Below are 20,004 nucleotides of genomic sequence, written 5' to 3' on the forward strand. Positions count from 1 at the left end.
GCCTGTCCTTGGTGCTGCCTTAGCACGGGGGACTCACTCCCATCAAAGCCCTTACTCCCAGGCCTCCATCTGTAGGTTTACTTGTGTTATTTTCCCCGTTTGACTCCTCAAGGACAGGAATCATGTTTTATTCATCCTGGAAACCTCAGCACTCGGAATAGGAACCGGCACATGGTAGATTGAGTGTCTCTATTTGGTGAGCAAACAAGCAAACAAGCGTGTCAGCTAGAAGAGGTGACTCCTGATGTGACTTGAACATATAGGGTGGATTTAGGATGGATTTAGAACGCCAAGCCATATAAACATTTTATTTGACTGGCTTATCAAATCAGCGTAGACAAATGTATGTTACCGTTTGAAGTTCTGTCTAAGTAGTGGTTATCGGTTAGGACGTTTGGCTAACGTAACAGAAAACCCAACCCGGATGACATGATCTTAAATCATGAAGGGAAGGTATTGGGTACGATAAATCCAGGCGGGGTCCGACTGGGGCTTCCGTTCCACCCCTCTGCTTGTGCGGCGCTGTCCTCCCGTCGGCTTCATCTGCAGGTTGGCTCTGCTAGGAACTGGCAGCAGCAGCTTTGGCCCCATATCTACATACTACATGGACCAGAAAAGAGAGAATTTCTCCTTTCCAGCCATGAAACAAAGTTTACGGGATTGACTCTAACTGAGCCTCCGAAGGTCAGGTGCCCACCCCGTGTATCCATCACTGTAGCAGTGGGGGTGGGAGTCTTACACGGATCCGTTTAACCCAGTCAGACCTCCCCGAGGGAGCTGGGGCAGGCTAGTCGCCCCCCTCGCCGTTGGCTGAGGCCATCATGGTAGCCGCTACTCGAGGATCATTGGTGGTTGGGCCTTTTAAGGAACAACACCAGCCTAACCCTCCAGGTCGCTCATTCCTCCGGTGTCCACCTCTAATCTTTGGTTCACTGTCCGTGAGGGAGAGTTGGGTGCGCTGAAGAGCCACGGACCGCTGTTCCTTATGGGCGCGGGAAGGCCTGGCTACAGGGAGCGGTTGTGTTTTAGGGGAAGATGGAGGGAGAAAAAGGGATTTTGTGAGTCTGGCTGGCTTTTTCAAGACCTGAAAGGAGAAAGAGCAGGTCTGAGTGGGCGGTGGGGAAAGCCTGTTTTGTTACCGTAATCGTGAGGGCTCTCAAAACTAACCTTCCGGGGCGCCTGGGTGGCTCAGTTGTTAAGCGGCTGCCTTCGGCCCAGGGCGTGATCCAGGGTCCTGGGATCGAGCCCTGCAGGGGGCTCCCTGCTGCGCTGTGAGCCTGCTTCTTCCTCTCTCACTCCCCCTGCTTGTGTTCCCTCTCTGCTGGCTTTCTCTCTCTCTCTGTCAAATAAATAAATAAATAAAATATTTTAAAAAACAAAACAAAAAAAACTAACCTTCTGTCCCCTTGCTGCCCACAGCACCAGCTCAGCTAAGAAAATGAGAGAAAGCAGGGGATGGCTCCCCTCAAAAGCGCCCAGTGACATAGCTTCCCATGCTTCCGCCTTCCCTTTGTGCTTACTTTGCAGTTGAATCCTCTTTAAAAGGCACTTGTAATTCATTGGCGGTGGCTCACGCCTCGTTCTCAGCGTTAACACGCGGTGTTGTGTAATGGTCAGGCTCCTGGCCTCTGGAGCTCGGCTGCCCTCAAGTTCCAGCTCAGCTTCTTACCAGCAACATGAATTTGGGTTACTCCACCTCCCCGGGGCTTTAGTTTTCTCATCTAGAAAATGGGGACACAAAGGACACCTGCCTTATAGGGTCGTTGTAAGAATTAAGTGAGACAACGCAAGTAAAAGCACATCGAAAACACCCAGTGAACATGAGCTGTTAGAACTAAGGCTAACAGATTCCATGAGGGAGAGAGGGATCCTATTTTTCGTTTCTCTTCCATCCCAGCACTCTACATCTCGGGACTGCTGGGAATTTTGTCACACATTGTGGTATTGTGATTTATAAGAAGAAATATATATTTGGTTTCCGTCCACTATTCCAGACACAGAGCTCCAAAAACCCTTGGAATTTCCTAAGTGATGAGCAAATTAAAGTGTGTTTTGTTATGTTAATGAGGTGATTTGAAAAGCACCTAAGGATGGGGCTGGTTGCACACAGAGCCAACCACCTACCCGCGATTAGGGGGTTGGAACTTTCAGTGAAATTTGCAATTTTGCAGAGACTTTTAAAAATTCCATTTGCATGCCGATTGCAGAAAAGAAGTCACCAAACCACGGTGCCTGTTCTGAAGGGTACCAGTCTCCCTTCATTGTCAGAGAAGCTCTTGAGAGGTGGGCTCCGGAGGAAGGGGCTGCCTGCACCTGGGCCCCGGATATCGCTTCTCCCCGCAAGGGGAAGTGAAAACTCCCTGGACTTTGGTTTCCAAAAGCAGCTTTGTAAATATGTCTCTGCTTACTTGGTGACAGGCAGCACTTGCACTGGGGCTGGTCAGCCCAGAGCTGGCGTCAGATGGCCAGAAGCAGCCCTAATTTTGTGTTGCCCAAAGGACCCTGTTTGGTAGAGAGAAAAATGGACATGGAGCCAGATCAAGGCGTTGTGGCCAGATGGCCTGAAAAAGGATCTTGCTGAACCCTCCACTTGGTCTCTGGGCTCCTGCTGTGAAGTTGCAGAATTTGTTCAGAACCTGTTCTCCTTGCCGGACGGAGCTGGGATTAGCACGGAGCGGAAAATCAGGGCCTGGGGGCCAACTCTGGTACTCCGTAAGTGGAGAGACTGAGCGAGGCAAAGTGATGTCGTACATACTCGTGTGTCTTGGAAAGTGTGGCCTTGTAAGACATCTATCTGTTGTTAGGAAAATGTCATTTATTATTGTCCAGTAAAACTTTGGTCATGAGACCCTTCAGAGGGCCATATGCTTGGAGGATGATTGCTAACATATATCATGGGAGTTTAGAGATAAAGGAAGTTTCCAAAGGAATGTTTATATGTTAAAGGAAGTGGACTTACGGGATCTTGGGAGGTCGGGATAATGTTGAGCTAAGATTGCCTTTTGCCCTTAGCAAAGTCTTAACATCAAGGCAGTTGAGTTCCTCGAGGAAGGTCACTCTGCCTGTCTCAAGGACTTGTCAGGGGGCTGTAAGTTATAAGGAAATTTAGGTTTTTTTCTCTTGCCTGTGTTCCCACGTCATCAAGAGCCCTTCATCCCTCCTCTTCCACTGCATTCTAAATAAAGCTATCTAATGTGGTGTCTAAATGTGACATCTCTTCCAATGGAGTGGGGGCCCCCAAATGTGGGGCGACAATCAGGTAGAAGCTGGTGGCTTGGGCAGTAAAGGAATTCACCTGAGACAGAACAAAGAAGATAGAATATTGAACACACGGCAAGGGAGCAGGCAAGGAGCAGAGAGCAGGACAGCAGAGGAGAGTTTGTCTGCCACAAGGCAGTGGGTGGGGGCCATTTTTAAAGGGGGAAGACGAAGAGGTATAATGACGTATGGACATACGGAATTTTCCCATTTTTGACAACTGTGCCTAGTTGTAAGTAGCCCATTAGTTAGGGCTGATGGATATTTTGAGGTGAGTCACCTGCTGGGCTTGTCTGGATTCAGCCGGCGGGGGGGGGGGGGGGTCACTGTGAGCCTTTTCTAGGTCCCGTCGCTCAAGCCTGTTTGCCTAAAAGCGGCCTCTACGTCTAATTCATTTTAGACACTTGGCAATGTGTTTTCCTGGTAGAGGCTTTTGAGCAGAAATCCTCCAGGCTCTCATTTAAGATGAATTTCCATTTATTCATTCAACTAGTATGTATTAAAATCCTACTATTTGCCGTGGACACAACGAAGTCCCTGCCTTCAGGGAGCTTATATTCCAGTAGGAAGAACTTGTGATCAACACCTGAGCGCAACCTGTTCAGCACAATGTCAGAAATGCTCCTAATAGGTTGACCCAGGGGAAGGCTCTCAGGGGGAGGTGACTTCTGAGCAAAGACCAGAAATGAGGGAGCTAGCCAGGCTAGCCCTTGGGGGAAGAGCATTTGGGCAGAAGGAACAGCAAGTGGGAGGAGCCAGAGGAAGACATATGCCTGGGGAGCTCAGAGAACATCAAGGAGACCCGAGTAGCAAGATGCCCTTTTTTGGTAAAGGTCTCAGCTTCATCTCCTTCGTTTGTTTCATCCCCACATCTCTTCTCTCAGCAAGCCTTGTCAGCTCTCTTCCAAAACATCTCTCCAGCCTGTCCATACCTCGTTTGTCCACGAGCACTCTAATTCACGCCCCTGCTGTTTCTCCTTACCTGGATGACCACAAGAGCCTTCTCACTCGCCCTCCGTAAATTCCAGTCACATTTCTCCCTTGCTTAAAATTCTTCAAGAGTTTCCCATTGCCCTTTGAAAACACTCCAGCCTTCTTACCGTGGCCTTCAAGACTCTACGTGATCTGGCTCCTGTCTGCCTTTCTAGCCCCTTCTCCTGACAGCTGGGGCTCCAGCCACATGGTTCATGTGTTACAGCTCAGACTGCCCTAACGAAGTGTCACGGACCTGGTAACTTAAAACAACTGAAATTTATTTTCTCACAGTTCCAGAGGCTGGATATCTAAGATCAGGGTGTTGGCAGGATTGGTTCCTTCTGGGGGTCGTGAGAGAAGGATCTGTTCTAGGCTTTTCTCTCTGGATTCTAGAGGGCCATCTTCTCCCTGTCTTCATACCATCTGCCCTCTTCACATCCCTGTGTCCGAATCTCCTCTTCTTATAAGGACACCAGCCCTACTGAACTAGGCCCCGCTCTCATGGCCTCGTTTTAATTTCATTACCCCTGCAAAGACCTTATCTCCAAATACAGTCTCATTCGAAGGTACTAGGGTTAGGACTTCAACATAGGAATTCTAGGGGTTCTCAGTTCAGCCCATAACAGCCCACCTTTCTCTTTCTCAAATACTACCAGCTCTTTCCCATCTCAGGACTTTTTCACAAGCCTCCCTGTCATCATCACATGGCTAACCCCTTCTCCTTCGGGTCTTCAAAAATGTCACCTCTTCAGAGAGGCCTTCCCTGACCATCCCCATAGAACTAGCTATGTTACCCAAGCCATTTTGTTCTGTGTTATAGGATAAAATATATAGGTCTTTAGCGTACCACTGAATGTACCCTTACAATCACCAGTCCAGTCAAAATATAGGACATTTTTATCAGCTTCTGAAGGTCACACTGTCTGTACCATGCCCCCCACAGGCAACCAGTTTTACCTATTCTTGGACTTCATATAAATGACATTATTTGGTATTTACTCTTTGTGTCTGACTTCTTTTGCTCAGAATTCACCTATGTTGGGACACCTGGGTGGCTCACTCAGTTAAGCATCCAACTCTTGGTTTTGGCTCAGGGCATGATCTCAGGGTCCTGATCTCAGGGTCGTGAGATTGAGCCCCACATCAGGCTCCACGCTCAGTGTGGAGTCTGCTTAAGACTCACTCTGGCCCTCCCCTCTGCCCTCTCTCTTTGTCTCTCTTAAATAAATAAATCGTAAAAAAAAAAAAAAAAGAATTCACCTATTTTGTTGCATGTATCTGTCGTTTATTTTTTTATTACTGAGTACTATTCTGTTGTATAAATATACCACTATTTGTCTTCCACCCTGTTGTTGGACATTCGGGTTATTTCCAGTTTGAAGCTACCAGAAAATACTACTATAAATATTTTCATATTTTGTGAACATATGTGCTATGGTCTGAGTGTTTGCATCTCCCCCCCCAATTTTTTTTTAAAGATTTTTATTTATGTGAGAGAGAGAGCAGAGCAAAAGAGAGAGCACAGGGGCGGGGGGCAGAGGGAGAGGGAGAAGCAGGCTCCCCACCAAGCAGGGAGACTGACTTGGGGCTTGATTCCAGGACCCTGGGATCATGACCTGAGCTGAAGGCAGATATGTAACTGACTAAGCCACCCAGGCACCCCCCCACCTTTTTTTTAAAGATTTGCTTCCCCCAAAATTTATATGTTCAAATGCTAACCTCTGATGTGTTGGTATTAGGAGGTGGGGCCCTTGGGAAGTGATGAGCTCATGAGTGTGGAGCCCTCATGAATGGGATTAGTGCCCTTAGATGAGAGACCCCAGAGATCTCCCTGACCCCTTCCTCCATCTGAGGTCTGCAATCCGGAAGAGGACCCTCACCCAACCGTGCTGGCATCCTCAGACTTCCAGCCTCCAGAACTGTGAGAAAGACATTTCTGTTGTTTATAAGCTACCCGGTCCGTTGTTTTTTGTTCTGGCAGCCTGAATGGGCCAGGACAGTATGTTTTCCTTTATCTTGGATAAATCTGTAGGAGTGGAATCTCTGGGTCGTAAGGTGTGTGTTCAACTTTTTAAAAAACTACAAACAGGTCTACGAGGCATGTGTGCTATTGACCCTCCCACCAGCGGGGTGACCCTTCTGATTTCACTCCTCCACCTCACCAACATGTGTTGTTCTCAATCTTCTTAATTTTAGCGGTTCCAGTGAATGTGAAATGATATAACTTCCCTAATTACTACCAGTGTTGAGCGCTTCCTCGTGTGTTTATGGGACATATTATGTATCTTCTTTTATTGATAATGCCTATTCCAGCCATTTGCCAATTTTTAAATTGAGTTGTCTTTTTGTTCTTTATGTGTAGGAATTCCATATATATCCTGGTTACAAATCCTAGTATTTTCTCCTGGTCCATGGCTTGTCCTTTCATTAGGTATCTGATAGAAAAGTACTTTTTGGTTTTGGGTTGGTTTTTTTTTTTTTTTAAGATTTTACTTATTTATTTGAGAGAGAGAGAGAGCACAAGGGGAGTGGGGAGGCAGAGGGAGAGGGAGAAGCAGGTTTGCCACTGAACAGGGGGCCCAATGCAAAGCGATGGGATGCAGGACTCCATCCCAGGACCCAGGGATCATGACCTGAGCCAGAGGCAGACGCTTAACCGACTGAGCCTCCGTGCACCCCAGAAAACTAGTTTGTAGTTTTGATGAAGTCTCAGGGCTATTGAATATGCTCTGGGACCAAGCAGTAGGACTGAGTGTCCTAAGCTGTGTGCTGTGTTGGAATACTTTCTAGAGTAAGGTACTTGAGGGTCCCAGCAGGACTGTCATTTCCTTCAAGTCTGTTCTGCAGTGCTTCAGAGAAGCTGAAATCACGCGGGTACTTAGCCCCTGTGTGAGTCATCTTGGTGCGCTTTTTTGAAAACAACACTGAAAGGGTTACAGGTTCTCCCTCTTTCCAGTAGGCACCTGAGCTCAAGCCCCTCGTGGGGGAGGGGTCATGTGTTCAGGTGTGGAGAAGAAATGGCCTTAGTTTATTCTAAATACCTGTGGCCTTTGCTGCTGAGTGATGATAAACCGTAAGAGTCCAAGGTCTGCAATATGTGCATATCCTCTGACCCCATAATTCCCCTTCTAGGAGTTTCACATAGGGCTGAATCCGTGGTTGTGTGCAGAGCGTCAATCACGAGTATGCTTATTTCAGCTTTGTTTCTGGGGCAAGATACTAAGACACCGCCTACAAGAGGGGTCTGTTCCATACAGCCCGAGAACTCCATGTAGCAGAATGCTATTATTGATGAGGTTGGGGAATATACGGGAGGTTCAGTGGGGTGGAGTCCGGAGCCGACAACCAAGAAAGAATTCTTGAGGCATCTTTGGTGCAAAATTGGTGGTTTATTAAAGCACGGAGACGGGACCCGTGGGCAGAAAGAGCGGCTTCACTGGAGTTGTGAGGGGTGGCTGATTATACACTGTGCGGTTGGGAAAGGTAAGGAAAAAGGGACGTTGAGAAAGGACTTTCGTATGTTAAAGAAGACTTACAGGATACCCGAGGCCTTGCCATTGTCGAGTTAAAGGTTGTTTACCCCCTGGGGCGCCTGGGTGGCACAGCGGTTAAGCGTCTGCCTTCGGCTCAGGGCGTGATCCCGGCGTTACGGGATCGAGCCCCACATCAGGCTCCTCCGCTGGGAGCCTGCTTCTTCCTCTCCCACTCCCCCTGCTGTGTTCCTCTCTCGCTGGCTGTCTCTGTCACATAAATAAATAAAATCTTTAAAAAAAAAAAAAAGGTTGTTTACCCCTCTAGTAAGGCATTAACATGAAGATAGTTGGGAACTTCCTGGATTCCTACAAGTATCTGTCTATGATCTGCAGGCTATAAGACATTTAATTGTATTTACATTCCCTTCTGGAAACTAGGTTAGTGATAGAAATGCTTTGTTCTTGTAAACTGCTAAGACATTTGTAAACTGAGGGAGACTTAAGTCTTGCAGGATTGTGGTATCTACAGGTTAACTGCTTCTTTGTCCTTTAACAGCCAGAAGTGCCTGAGGAATGTCAGGTACATCCCATGGGGGGGGGTGCGGGGTGTCAGTTTCTGCTTTGTCCTCAGCTTGCCTCTGTTCCCTCATCACTATGAAATCATTTAAAGTTATTCTCTATAATACGTATATTTACCGGCAGAGACATTTCACAATATTGTATAAAAAGGGTTCCAAGATATTACATACAACCCCATTTTATAAAAAACCTTATATATGTATATAAGTGCATACATACATGTGTATGAGTGTTTGTGTGTTCTGTTTATAAAAGCATGACCCAGAGGGCTCCGTTTGAGTGTCTGTGTCAACAAAAGTGATTTTTAAATACTTCTATTCCTTTACTCATATTTTTCATATACATGAAGGTGATTATATCTTGCCCAGTAATACTTATAAAATTCCCTAAATTCCTCTCCCGCTCATATGTCATGGCTGCTTCTGCGCCCCTCTCCAAAATCCCATTTAAAAATCCTGTAGCCCACACCCCTTCTGCCTGTTTGTTCTCCCCCGCTTCCTGTTTTCCATCACCATAGCTGGAGAATCTATGTGGCCAGTGCTGGGCCCTCCTTGAAAGGGGGGAGGGGAGGAACTGCAGGGCCCAGCCCGCACTCTTTGTCTTGGCCCAGGATGGGGTAGTGGGGGTGGGGGTTGGTGGAGGGGAGTGATAGCAAGGCTCCAGCATTGATAATCTTCCTTCTATTTCATATGCATAGAAAACATCTGGAGGGATACGCACAAAGGCCAAAATGTTAGCAGTAGTTATTTCTGGCGGTAGGATTAGAGTGGATTTTAATTGTCTTCTTTTTGCTTATCTGTGTTTTCTAATTTCCTGCCATGAACAGACATTCCCTGAATAATTTTTTAGAATTTTTATTGAAGTCCATCTTGATTAACTTATAAAAATAGTTTTAAAAAAAATAGTTCCCCAGTGCTTCGGGAGGTTAGAGAAGCAAGTACAGCAAACTTCAAGTTAAAGAGGTTTAAAAATAAATTCTCTGTCCCAGACACAGCCCCCAACATTGTACCCTAGTCAACCATCAGCCGACACTGGGAGGTTTGTCTTTGCTCCTGTCTCCCTCTTTTTGTCAAATAAAAGCAAAAGGTATTTTCAGAAATGTACAAGTTAGAGAAGGGCTTAGGGCAAGTTAAGTTAAGCCAGTATACACATGATATGCCTTATCTGGAGAATGGATACAATCTCAAGGAGGGGTGAAGTAACACATATGGAAAACCCGGGACAAGGCTGCTCATGACAGGTCCTCAAGTAGATCTGAGCACCTGCCATGTTAAGTTCTGTTGCTCATCAGATGATTCCTGGTTCCAGCTTTGGGCTTAGCCCTGGATTGGAGGCTGTGCATATAAGCCTGAGACACAGGCTTAGCCCTGTCGGCACTCCCAGTCTATGTAACAGTAATGACAGCCGCTGATAACTATTAAATGCTGATGTGCCAGACACTCATACAAGAGGTTTATATGTATAGATTGATGTTTTCCATCTTTCTAGGAATCTATGAGATTATCTCCGTAATTAGTTTATAGTCTGTCCTGGTCACAGAAGTCTGTTTGTCCCTCTGTCAGAGCCCGTATCTGTAGTATGGTAATCTATCTGTTTAGATGTATACAACGGGTAACAGCTTGGGAGTTGGAATCTGACTCTCTGGGTTCGAATTCCAGCTCTGCCAATTATAGGCAACATATTCAATGCCCCAGCTTCTTCATCTATAAAATAAGGACAATCAGAGTTGCTAGCTCATAGGTTATTGAGAGAAAAAGAGTGAGGGGTGCCTGGCTGGCTCAGTCGGTAGAGCACGCAACTCTTTTTTTTTTTTTAAGATTTTATTTATTTATTTGACAGACAGAGAGAAAGCCAGCAAGAGAGGGAACACAAGCAGGGGGAGTGGGAGAGGAAGAAGCAGGCTCATAGCGGAGCAGGGAGCCCGATGAGGGGCTCGATCCCAGGACCCTGGGATCATGCCCTGAGCCGAAGGCAGACGCTTAATGACTGAGCCACCCAGGCGCCCCAAGAGCCCTCCACTCTTGATCTCAGGGTCGTGAGTTTGAGCCCCACGTGGGGTGTAGAGAATATAAATAAATAAACTTAAAAAAAAGAAAAAGAAAAAGAGTGAATATATATAAAGCACTTAGGACAGTGCCTGGCACATAAGCTGTGCATGAATGTGAGCTGCTGTGATTATTGCTGCTGTCTTTGTTGCTTGTCTCCTCCTATAGACTGGGAGCTTCTTGAGGGCGGGCTCACCATCTTATTAATTGCTGTGTCCACAACTCCCAACCCAGGGCCTCGTTGAAATAATAATTGTCTATTAAGTAAAAGAGCAAATGTATCACTGCTCATATGTTTCCAGTTGGGGAAGGAAGTTGGGCAGGGGTATTTCCTTCATGAGTAGACATGAGATTCCCCCAAGAGTGGTGAGAGTAGGAGGAACCCAGGCCTTCTTGGAGAAGGTAGAGTCCAAGAAACAGTAAATGTGAGAACCGGAAGGTCCTTCCCAGATCAAAGCTCATCTCCCCCATTTGACAAACGAGGAGCCTGAGGCTTAGGGAGTTCATGTGACTTGCCTGTGGTCATCCAGCTCGTCAGCATTGGAGTGAATGTGTCAGGGAATGTGGGCCCTTTATCCTAACCTCATGTTCTCCCCATGGGCAATTGGACAGAATTTCTTTTTGGTTTAATTTCACAAAGTTTTTTTGAATATGCCAAGTGCCTTAGGCTAAGCTCATAAGAGACAGAGGTGGAATGGGCTCAAGGAGCATCCAGATTTGGGCAAGACAGACATTAAATAAGGAAAGGCAAGTGTGCTGAGGAGGACGCCCAGCGTATAATGACAGTTTGTCTTGTTTCCATTGGTAGATGTCAAGAGACTGAAAAACCAAGTGAGAACAGTGGGAAAACAGAAGGAGGCTGGAACAAACCTATTGAGGTCACTTGGGGTATAACTCTGGGCCCTCCAGCTAAAGGATGCAGTGGGAGCCTGGAGAAAGTGTCTCTACCTCCTCATCGAAGGTCGTATCTCCCCCACCAACCTTAGTCCGAGAACTCCCGAGCCCAAGCCAGGGCTCCTGGGAGAGTGGCAAAGCAGGCAGTTGTTGCTGAGAAGTGTATTTTTGCCCTGCTTAAGGCACAACTATAAATTCACATAATAGATCCACCAATATGACTGGAAATGCACAGGACAGCTCAGGGTGGGAAAAATCATAGCTCACCGCAGAGCCATTAATCTTCCACGCGGGAGTAGTTTAGCATCAAGCATCCATTATTTATTAGGGAGACAGGGATGTAGGGAGGAAGGGCAGTGTGGGTAGCAAACAGCACTGACAGGGAAATGTAACGGGCAAGGTGCTGCAGCAGGATGTGGGAGGGATGGGAGCTGGGAGAGCCAGGCTCCGCCACAGCCACCCCTGGGTGACTCGGGAGGAGTCACTTAAACCACTCCGGCTTTGATGGCCTCATCTTAAAATGGGGCTTGGATTAAATGGTCTAAAGTCCTTTCAGGGTCTGAAATTCTGTCCAAAATGATTTCTGCATTACGAAGATAATTTTTTTCAGAAGTTGCATTCACTACCCTAGGAAGGTGTCACGAAGCCATCAAGGAGCACATTTCTGGAGAGCCATCTCAAGTCTTTCCCTAAAGATCCCCAACTGATAAGAGCCCCATGGGGGACATGCACCCAGGTGTGAAATGTTTTTGAGTTTGTTTATCAGGGCAAAAGTAATTTTGCATTCTACTCCATAACCTGTTTTTGCTTGTGTTCCTATAAAAACAGTATTCTCAATTCTTACTGTAGATGTTTGTTGATAAACCTAGATTTGAAGGTTGACAGAGAGCCTCATCTTTTGATCTTGAACTATGGCCACGCCTTAACTCTGGGTGATAAGATTACAGGAGATGTCTCATTTCTTCTTGGTGTTTTCCCTATTTTCTATTTCTTCTCTAATGCACTTCTATTAATTTAATACTAAAGGAAAGTGAATACATCTTCAAAACAGGAAAAATAACAAATTTCTGACCTTCCGTGTATAGATTCTGGGGAAGAAAGACTTCCCTTTATGAAGGAATTCCCCAGGGACATTTTCTTTTTTTTTTTTTTTTAAGATTTTATTTATTTATTTGACAGAGACAGACAGCCAGTGAGAGAGGGAACACAAGCAGGGGGAGTGGGAGAGGAAGAAGCAGGCTCCCAGCGGAGGAGCCTGATGTGGGGCTCAATCCCGTAACGCCGGGATCACGCCCTGAGCCGAAGGCAGCCGCCCAACGACTAAGCCACCCAGGCGCCCCCCCCCCCCAGGGACATTTTCTTGTTTTGCTCTATCCCATGTATCCAAGAGACTTACACATAGTAATTACATGAGAAACAGGTGCAGTTGAATACATAAAAGTAATAATAATGACAATTATGGTAACGACTGTGGCCATTGGGTTTCACCGTATGCTACTGTTCTAAACTCTTCGTACATCCTATTTAATCCTCGTAAGACCCCTGGAGGCAGATGCTACTGTCCTCACTTTACAGATGAGGAACTCAAGCAACAGAAAGTGAAATAACTTTCCTGGTTAGAACACCGTTTATGCTCTGTCTTCTATCTTCTCAACACACCTTTTATTTTATTTTTTATTTTATTTTTTAAAGATTTTATTTATTTATTTGACAGAGAGAGAGAGACAGCCAGCGAGAGAGGGAACACAAGCAGGGAGAGTGGGAGAGGAAGAAGCAGGCTCCCAGCAGAGGAGCCTGACGCGGGGCTTGATCCCAGAATGCCGGGATCACGCCCTGAGCCGAAGGCAAACGCTTAACGACTGAGCCACCCAGGCGCCCCTCAACACACCTTTTAGATCTGGCCTTCGCAGCAGCCACTTGACCGTACCATCGTAGCGGTCCCTTAGCTTTTGCTTCTGCCCTGAGGCTTCTTAGTCATTGTTCCATGGGACACCCATGGGAGTCCATTGTGCCCATCTGGCACCTGCACAAATCTCAGAGTTCAAGGACACTTTCAGGAGCAACTCTTGACTAGTGAGGGATGAGAGCTGGTGGACAAAATTTTGTTATACAGTCCTCAGGCATGTTCTGCCTGGTTCCTCGGGGGGTCCCCAGGGGAGTAAGCCTCAATTGCCCACAGCAATCACTAATTTAGTGCCTCCCCTTGATGGGCTTTTTTTCCTTCCCCCAATTTACCCATTCTAGGCCCTGACTCCTATTCCCTAGAATTGTTTTCCAAACGAATGGTCTGTATATAAAGTATGTCTCAGGTCCTGCTTTATGGGAGGACCTCAGCTAAGACATTGCCCCAAGGTCACCCAGCTATTAAATTGTGGCACCCAGGTTCCAGAATATTCATTCTCTGTAAAATAATAAGAAGCACCCAGAACCAGGATTTAAATACCTAATCTTTTTAAATGTGTGTGTGTGTATGGAGAAGGAGTTTACACGCATACCCCAATAGGCTTGGGAGTAGAGTAAGTACACCAAAGGTTAATGGATTTTTAGACTTTTTCCCTCTTACTTACTGTCTAATTTTGCTAAAGTGGCAGTCTGTCACTACATCATAGATGGAGAGCAGGATGGCGAACTGATCTATGCTGATTTGTTCTCACAGAACCCTCAAGTTCTTTTAGCAGACAGTAGTAGCCAGAGACCTGCTTGAGTGAACGTGGACTAACTATGCTCCCACGACCTCACTCTCAGGCTATCACAAAAGCAAGTCTCAGAGCCAGAGACCACGACACAGGCAGACTTATTAAATAAGCATTCATTAGCAAGCGAGCGTGAGACAGTCCGCGCAGCCTGCCCTGGAAACGGATGACGCCCCAGCCTCTGCCCTCTCAGGTACTGCAGCTGCCCCCTACATGAAAGGTTCAATGGAGGAAGGCAGGAGAATATTCTAGAGCTGTGGGTCTCAAACCTGAGCAGGCAGGAGAGTCTCCTGGAGGGCTGGTTAAAGCACAGGTTGCTGGGCCCTGGTCCAGAGCTTCTGACCCAGTGTGTAGCCCACTTTGAGATCAGTGGTCTAGAAGCAGAATTTTGTTGCTCTCTCTGATAAAACTGGCATCGGGCAGCCAGCGATTCCCTACATGGCTGGACACAGGACCATTTAGAGGGTTAGTCCAGAGTCTAGAGCACCAGCCATTGGGGTATAGACTACCAGACACTCTAGATCTTTTACCTAAAAGTCATGAGGGTGGAGAATGTTTCCAAGGAGTTTTAGAGAATACCACTAATGCCGTCAATGAAAAGCCATTTCTCATCATCCTTAAGCCAGTTAGCTAAGCCCGCTGCATCGCTAGAGCTCTGGAAAAGTGAAATGCACATGGATAGCTGGTGGGTGGCCTTCCAAACACAGTGCTAGCTGACCACCCCTGTGGGGGGGATTCCTGGATAGGGCAGCTACATGCTAACATAAATGAGCCCTACACCTAATGTGCAGCGTCCAAGCTGCACATTGTGAAGTGCAGACAGCGTTAATGGGAAGGAAGTTCATTAACAAATCAATGGGCATGTGTTTGATTCCCCCAGACGGAGCCCGAGATCATAGAGGAAACCAACATTGACAGAGTGAATGAGCCTCGGGGCTACGCCAGGTCGAGGCAGGTGAAGGGCCACTCGGAGACGTCCACGCTGAGCTCCCAGCCCTCCATCGACGAGGTCAGGCAGCAGATGCACATGCTGCTGGAGGAGGCCTTCAGCCTGGCGTCCGCGGGCCACGCGGGCCAGAGCCGGCACCAGGAAGCCTATGGCTCCGCGCAGCACCTGCCCTACTCGGAGGTGGTGACCAGCGCTCCGGGGACCATGACGCGGCCCAGGGCAGGGGTGCAGTGGGTGCCCACCTATCGCCCAGAAATGTACCAGTACAGTCTGCCTCGGCCGGTAAGTCAGACGTCCCACCCACCTGCCACCAGCGGGTCAGTGCTGCCCAGTGTGTTCCCACAGGGGTCTCAGGGCGGGGCCTTCTACGGATAAACCACCTGGGGATTTGGAGACAAACTTTCTGGGCTCTCATCCCATCCTCCACCCATGATCCAAGCCTAAGCCCGTGGGCACAGGCACACAGGAAGCCCCTTATATCAAACCATCCATACATTGCAGAATGAATTTCCTTTCTGACTATCCCTCCTGTAAAGGCTTGGCCTCATTCATCATGCACTGGTGGTTTCCTGCATTTCCAAGTGTGAGGACCCATTTTAAATGTCAGAACACATTGCAGAGCTGTGCGTTAGGGGGCCCTGGGCCTGGTGGTTCAGAGCAGAGGCTCAGGAGGCCGGTGGTTTGACTCTGAGTCCCTGTTCCACTACTCACTAGCCTTGGAGACAGCTCTTAAATTCTCTACAGGTGAAATCAACAAGAAAAATAACCTACTTCCTAGGGTTGTTGTAAAGATTAAACGAGTCGATCTGTCTGAGGCACTTAGAATAGAATGCCAGGCGCAGAGTAAATACTACCACAATGTCAGTCTTGCCTGTTTCATTTGCTGGTAAGTGCACTTCAGGATCGAAGAAAGCATCCAGTGACTGAAAGCTTCCATGATTTAAACAAGAATTTTAATTAGCGTGCATTTCACTCATTACCAGAGCATATACAGATATCTTTTTAAAAAGATGGGTAAACCATGGACCATAATGAACAATGCATTGCGCGTGTATAGATTTCATCCTCGTAATAGTCTATGCCCTGTCCCCGAGGGTTACTCATTAATAGAGCTTTATGAATTGTCATTGTGATGTGTAATAACCTAACAAAAGCCAACGGTTGTTGTTTTATTAGGTATTGATCACGTATATGGGTATGCTCTTGATCATGCTAGCTCATTTATTTAGTCCTTACTACAAGCCACTGAGGCAGGTACTCGTTTTATCCCTATTTTACGGATGAGGGAACTGAGGTTACACACGTGTTCAGGTCCCACAGCCAGGAAGGGGCACCGCTGGGACCCAGAGCCAGGCGGTCGGCACCAGGGCCCGTGTTCAGAACCAGCATGCTGTGCCCCCTCGTGCAATGTTACAATACCCCTTCATCCATAGTGTTTCTTTCATCTGCAGTAGACTATCTGGGACACCTGTGGGCTTCTGGACCCTCTGATAATTTCACGCCCCTCCCCTCCCTGGACCACACCACACAGGCACTTAAGAAATTGCTGCTACACTGTGTGACTCCGTAGCCCGCACACTGTCGTGAATTTCCTTATTCTCCTTTGCTCCAGATCCCTCCCTCTCCTCCAAGGCACTGAGGTGTCGCGCCTTGACCCTGTTCCTCATCCCCTCTGTCAGTTCCCTCTCTTTGAATGTCAGTGTCTAGCCTTCCTTTCCCGTTGGCTAAGCTTGAGCAGGAGAGACTGAGGTTGATTTCGAACTGAACCTCTAGGGTGGGATGGCTGTGTATATGTGGGACCATTGTCTGCAAGCATTTGTTCTTAGGTTGGCAGGTGCAGAAATTTCTATCTTACCTATTCACTCCACGGGGATTGGCTCCTGGGAATTTGACTCACGCTCATTAGGCTCCCAACAAGGATTCGAACTTACAACCTGCAGTGAGAAGCTGGCTGACCACATGGGCCAGGATACTTACGTTTGCTGGTCAGTGTGGTCTTTCATTAGGTAGAAGCCAGCTGAGGAAGTAAGACAGTGTCAGAAGGAGAGCTGGTTATTACTGGAGCTGTCCTCTCCGTCTGTGATAGGCAAACCTGGAGAGTACAGACAAGGAAGGACGTGGGGTAAACAGCAGCCATCTTTCTTACATCCCATTTGCTGAGATATGGGTAAATACAATGCAAAATTCTTAAAATAGTCTTTAAGCTAAAATAGAAGACTTTGGGGCAATGCCCAGATCTCAGGAATCTGAGTCTGCCTCCACCGTCAGGGAAGTTTGCTGGTACGTTCAGGAAGCACCACCTTCCGGAAGGGTGTCAGCAACTGTGGGGCCACCACTGGCCATGTTCCCATCACTTGGAGTCCAAACATCCTTTTTTCAGAAAGGGAAAAATTCTCACTGAGCTTTACAAATCCATCACCTGTAAGAGACTTTCCTTTGGGCCTCATGTTATAGTTTGCACAATTACAGTTTTCTAATTGTCCATTAAATCGGTACCCACACTTATGGGCGAAGAAGGGGTTTTGCTCACTGAGATTTAGAAAGCAGCTGAATCTTACCACATTTATACGCAGCTCTGAAGTGTCTGTCCCCTGAGAAGAGTCACCTGTATCCATTCTCTATTGATTCACACTGACTTCAGTTTCTCTGGCTCATCCTTCTTGACCTCCAGACATTGACCCCATCCCTGGACTTGCCCTCGGCCCAGAGTAGAAGGGCACACAGCGGCTGCATGACTGTAGCCTGTGGCTGCAACTCTGAGCCTCGGATTCCTCGGCCGTGAAACGGTGGTGATAAGAGGGCTTCCATGAGGGTGAAGTGGCCATTCATGGAAAATGTTTAGCGCGGTCCCGCCCCCGGGGAGCACCTGCTACTTATATATAGGGCTTCCAATGATGCCTAGCACCTCAGATTGCTCGATCGATGGTAGTCATCATTATAAAAATATTCTGCCCTTTTCACTGAATTGCACTAGTTATACCCCTTCTCCTGACAGTTCTGAGACTACACTTGTTCCTCCTCCTGCTCTGTTCAGTCCCTTTAAGAGCATGCTCCGGGTGCCCCAACCGAGGGTCGCAGAGATGCTTCACTTCTGTTGAAAGATGATTCTGAAGAACAGCAGGGCCCCTCCGGCGGGAGGCCAGACTCTGGGGATCCACAGAGAGATCCGATTTCAGAGAGAAAAACTTAAACAACCAGGACGAGTCTTCCAACCGAGGATGGAATCCGCACCCATGGTGCCTCAGTGTAACAAAACCATCTACAAAATTCATGGTGGAACATATGAAAACCTAGATCATTCTGTTTGTTATAATTTGGGGTTGGCCGCGGTGCCAGGAAGGGCAACAACATCAGCATTCTAGGCTCGAACATTAAGGCCACCGAAAACTGGGAAAGAACTGAGAAATAACACAGCAGAGAGATGGGCCATCAGACCAGAACAATATCAAAGGCAGTTCTCTTGTTGTGAAGGCGTCCTCTTTTTGCCAACACATGTGGTCCCTATTTTCATAAAAGGAAAAAAAAAAAAAACAGCTAACAATACACAGTAGAAATAATGATTCTTAACCCAAGTTCTTGCTGAGCCCCCTCGTGCTATGATAATGTGGAAATCAACAGAAAAGGTGGCAATTTAGAATGATAACTGTGATTACTTTCCAGCGTCCCCAAAGGGAACGCTTGGAGCTCCGCCGGGGATAATTGGAAGCTGGCGGTTTTAAATGGGCTAGGCCAGGCTGATGGCACTCATATCACGGGGAAGGTTACTGCTGGCAGCCTGGGACTTCCGCAGTGCAGTCTGGGAGACTCTCGATCGTATTTCGCCCCTGGAATCTGTGAAGAGATTGGACTTAACACCTAATGACCGATCCAGTTTTGCCGGCAGCCCTAATGGGTCTGTGTCAGGTGGACTGAAAATACCCTTTAGCCTTCCCGTTGGTGTCAGAGGAAGGGGTCAGAGGTGCCCCACTAGAGGTTTCCAGGGGCAACTAACAGTAATAATTATAACCACGTCAGCAGTGGCCCATTACTCACCGGACACGAAGCTAGGTGCTGTGTAGACATTACTTCTTCTACTCTAACAAGCATCCTATGAGGTCAGTATTATTATCCCCATGTACTCAGTGAGGAAGCTGAGGCTCAGAGCCCTGAAGAAACATGCCCAAGGTCACACAGCTGTCAAGGGCAAACATGGGGTTAGAGCCTAGAGCTGTCTGACTTCAAAGCCCACGCACTTTCCACCCTTTGGTGCAGTGAGGCTTGGAGATGTCTTCCAGACTTTGAGGAGACTCAGATCCCCAGAACGTCGGAGTGTGATCTCCTCATCAGGAAGCGGACTCTGAGAGGATTTTGTCCATTCCTATCACTGCCGCTTGGAAGGGAGACATCTCCATTAGAATGAAATCGAGAATTTCACAGCTTTTTTTTCCTGTTCTCCCCTCAAAATCAAAACAAAACCTCTGTCGATGAGATGTGCAGACCTGTCAGGTATGAGTCCGCATCGGCCGCAACACTTGGGTTCAAGAAATAATTATGTTTCTTATGTTTCTCCAAATCTGATTTGAATCTGTCTGAGCTCCCATCTGTTCAGATGGGTGGGAAATTCAATGTCAGTTTTTATTGGGCTCCTTCCACGTCTGGTTGCTCCAAAGTCATTGGTGGTTTGAGGCAGTTGGAACACCAGGAGAGGGTCTGTCCCCGGCACTGTTGGTGGGGCACTCACTGTCCCACTCTCGGGGGTCCTTAAAGGCAGGTCACATTATCACACTGTCCTACAGCCTTGGTGTGGGGATCTTTGCCTCTGGGCTGCCCTGAGGAAGCCCCCTTGAAAACCAGCTGAGTGCCCAACATCCAGCAAAGGCATACCCCTCGAAGCTTAGAAAAATCAAGTGAGTAAAAACCATAGTTTATCCGGGAGGCTGCTTGGGAAGGGAGAAAGGGAGGTAGGAGATGAAGTCTGGAGAATACTTAGCCCACAAAACTCAGGGGGTGCAGGACATATATCTTTCTTTATTTTTCTCTTCTCCATGTGCCAAAAGCTCAATTTCAGTTCAGGGTCTCCCTCCCTACCCCTGGGTTGAGCTGTTGCGGCGTCCTTCATGGTGCAAAGCATGGTGAAGGGATGGGAAGAAGGCATCAGA

At 47.5% G+C, this 20,004-nt stretch overlaps 1 protein-coding gene across 3 annotated transcripts in view; it reads left to right on the plus strand.

The window, feature by feature from the left end:
* Positions 1–20,004, plus strand: part of KIAA1549L (KIAA1549 like) — a 125,033-nt gene that overhangs the window by 80,060 nt on the left and 24,969 nt on the right. For all 3 annotated transcript variants that reach the window (XM_087854736.1, XM_087854737.1, XM_087854738.1), the window contains exon 16: positions 14,798–15,148. In XM_087854736.1, coding sequence (XP_087710862.1) covers positions 14,798–15,148 — 351 coding nt within the window. The remainder of the gene's footprint in view (positions 1–14,797; positions 15,149–20,004) is intronic.

Source organism: Ursus americanus, chromosome 24 (genome assembly GCF_024610735.1).
Source record: "Ursus americanus isolate L20-20 chromosome 24, mUrsAme1.1.p, whole genome shotgun sequence".
NCBI classification, from domain to species: domain Eukaryota; kingdom Metazoa; phylum Chordata; class Mammalia; order Carnivora; family Ursidae; genus Ursus; species Ursus americanus.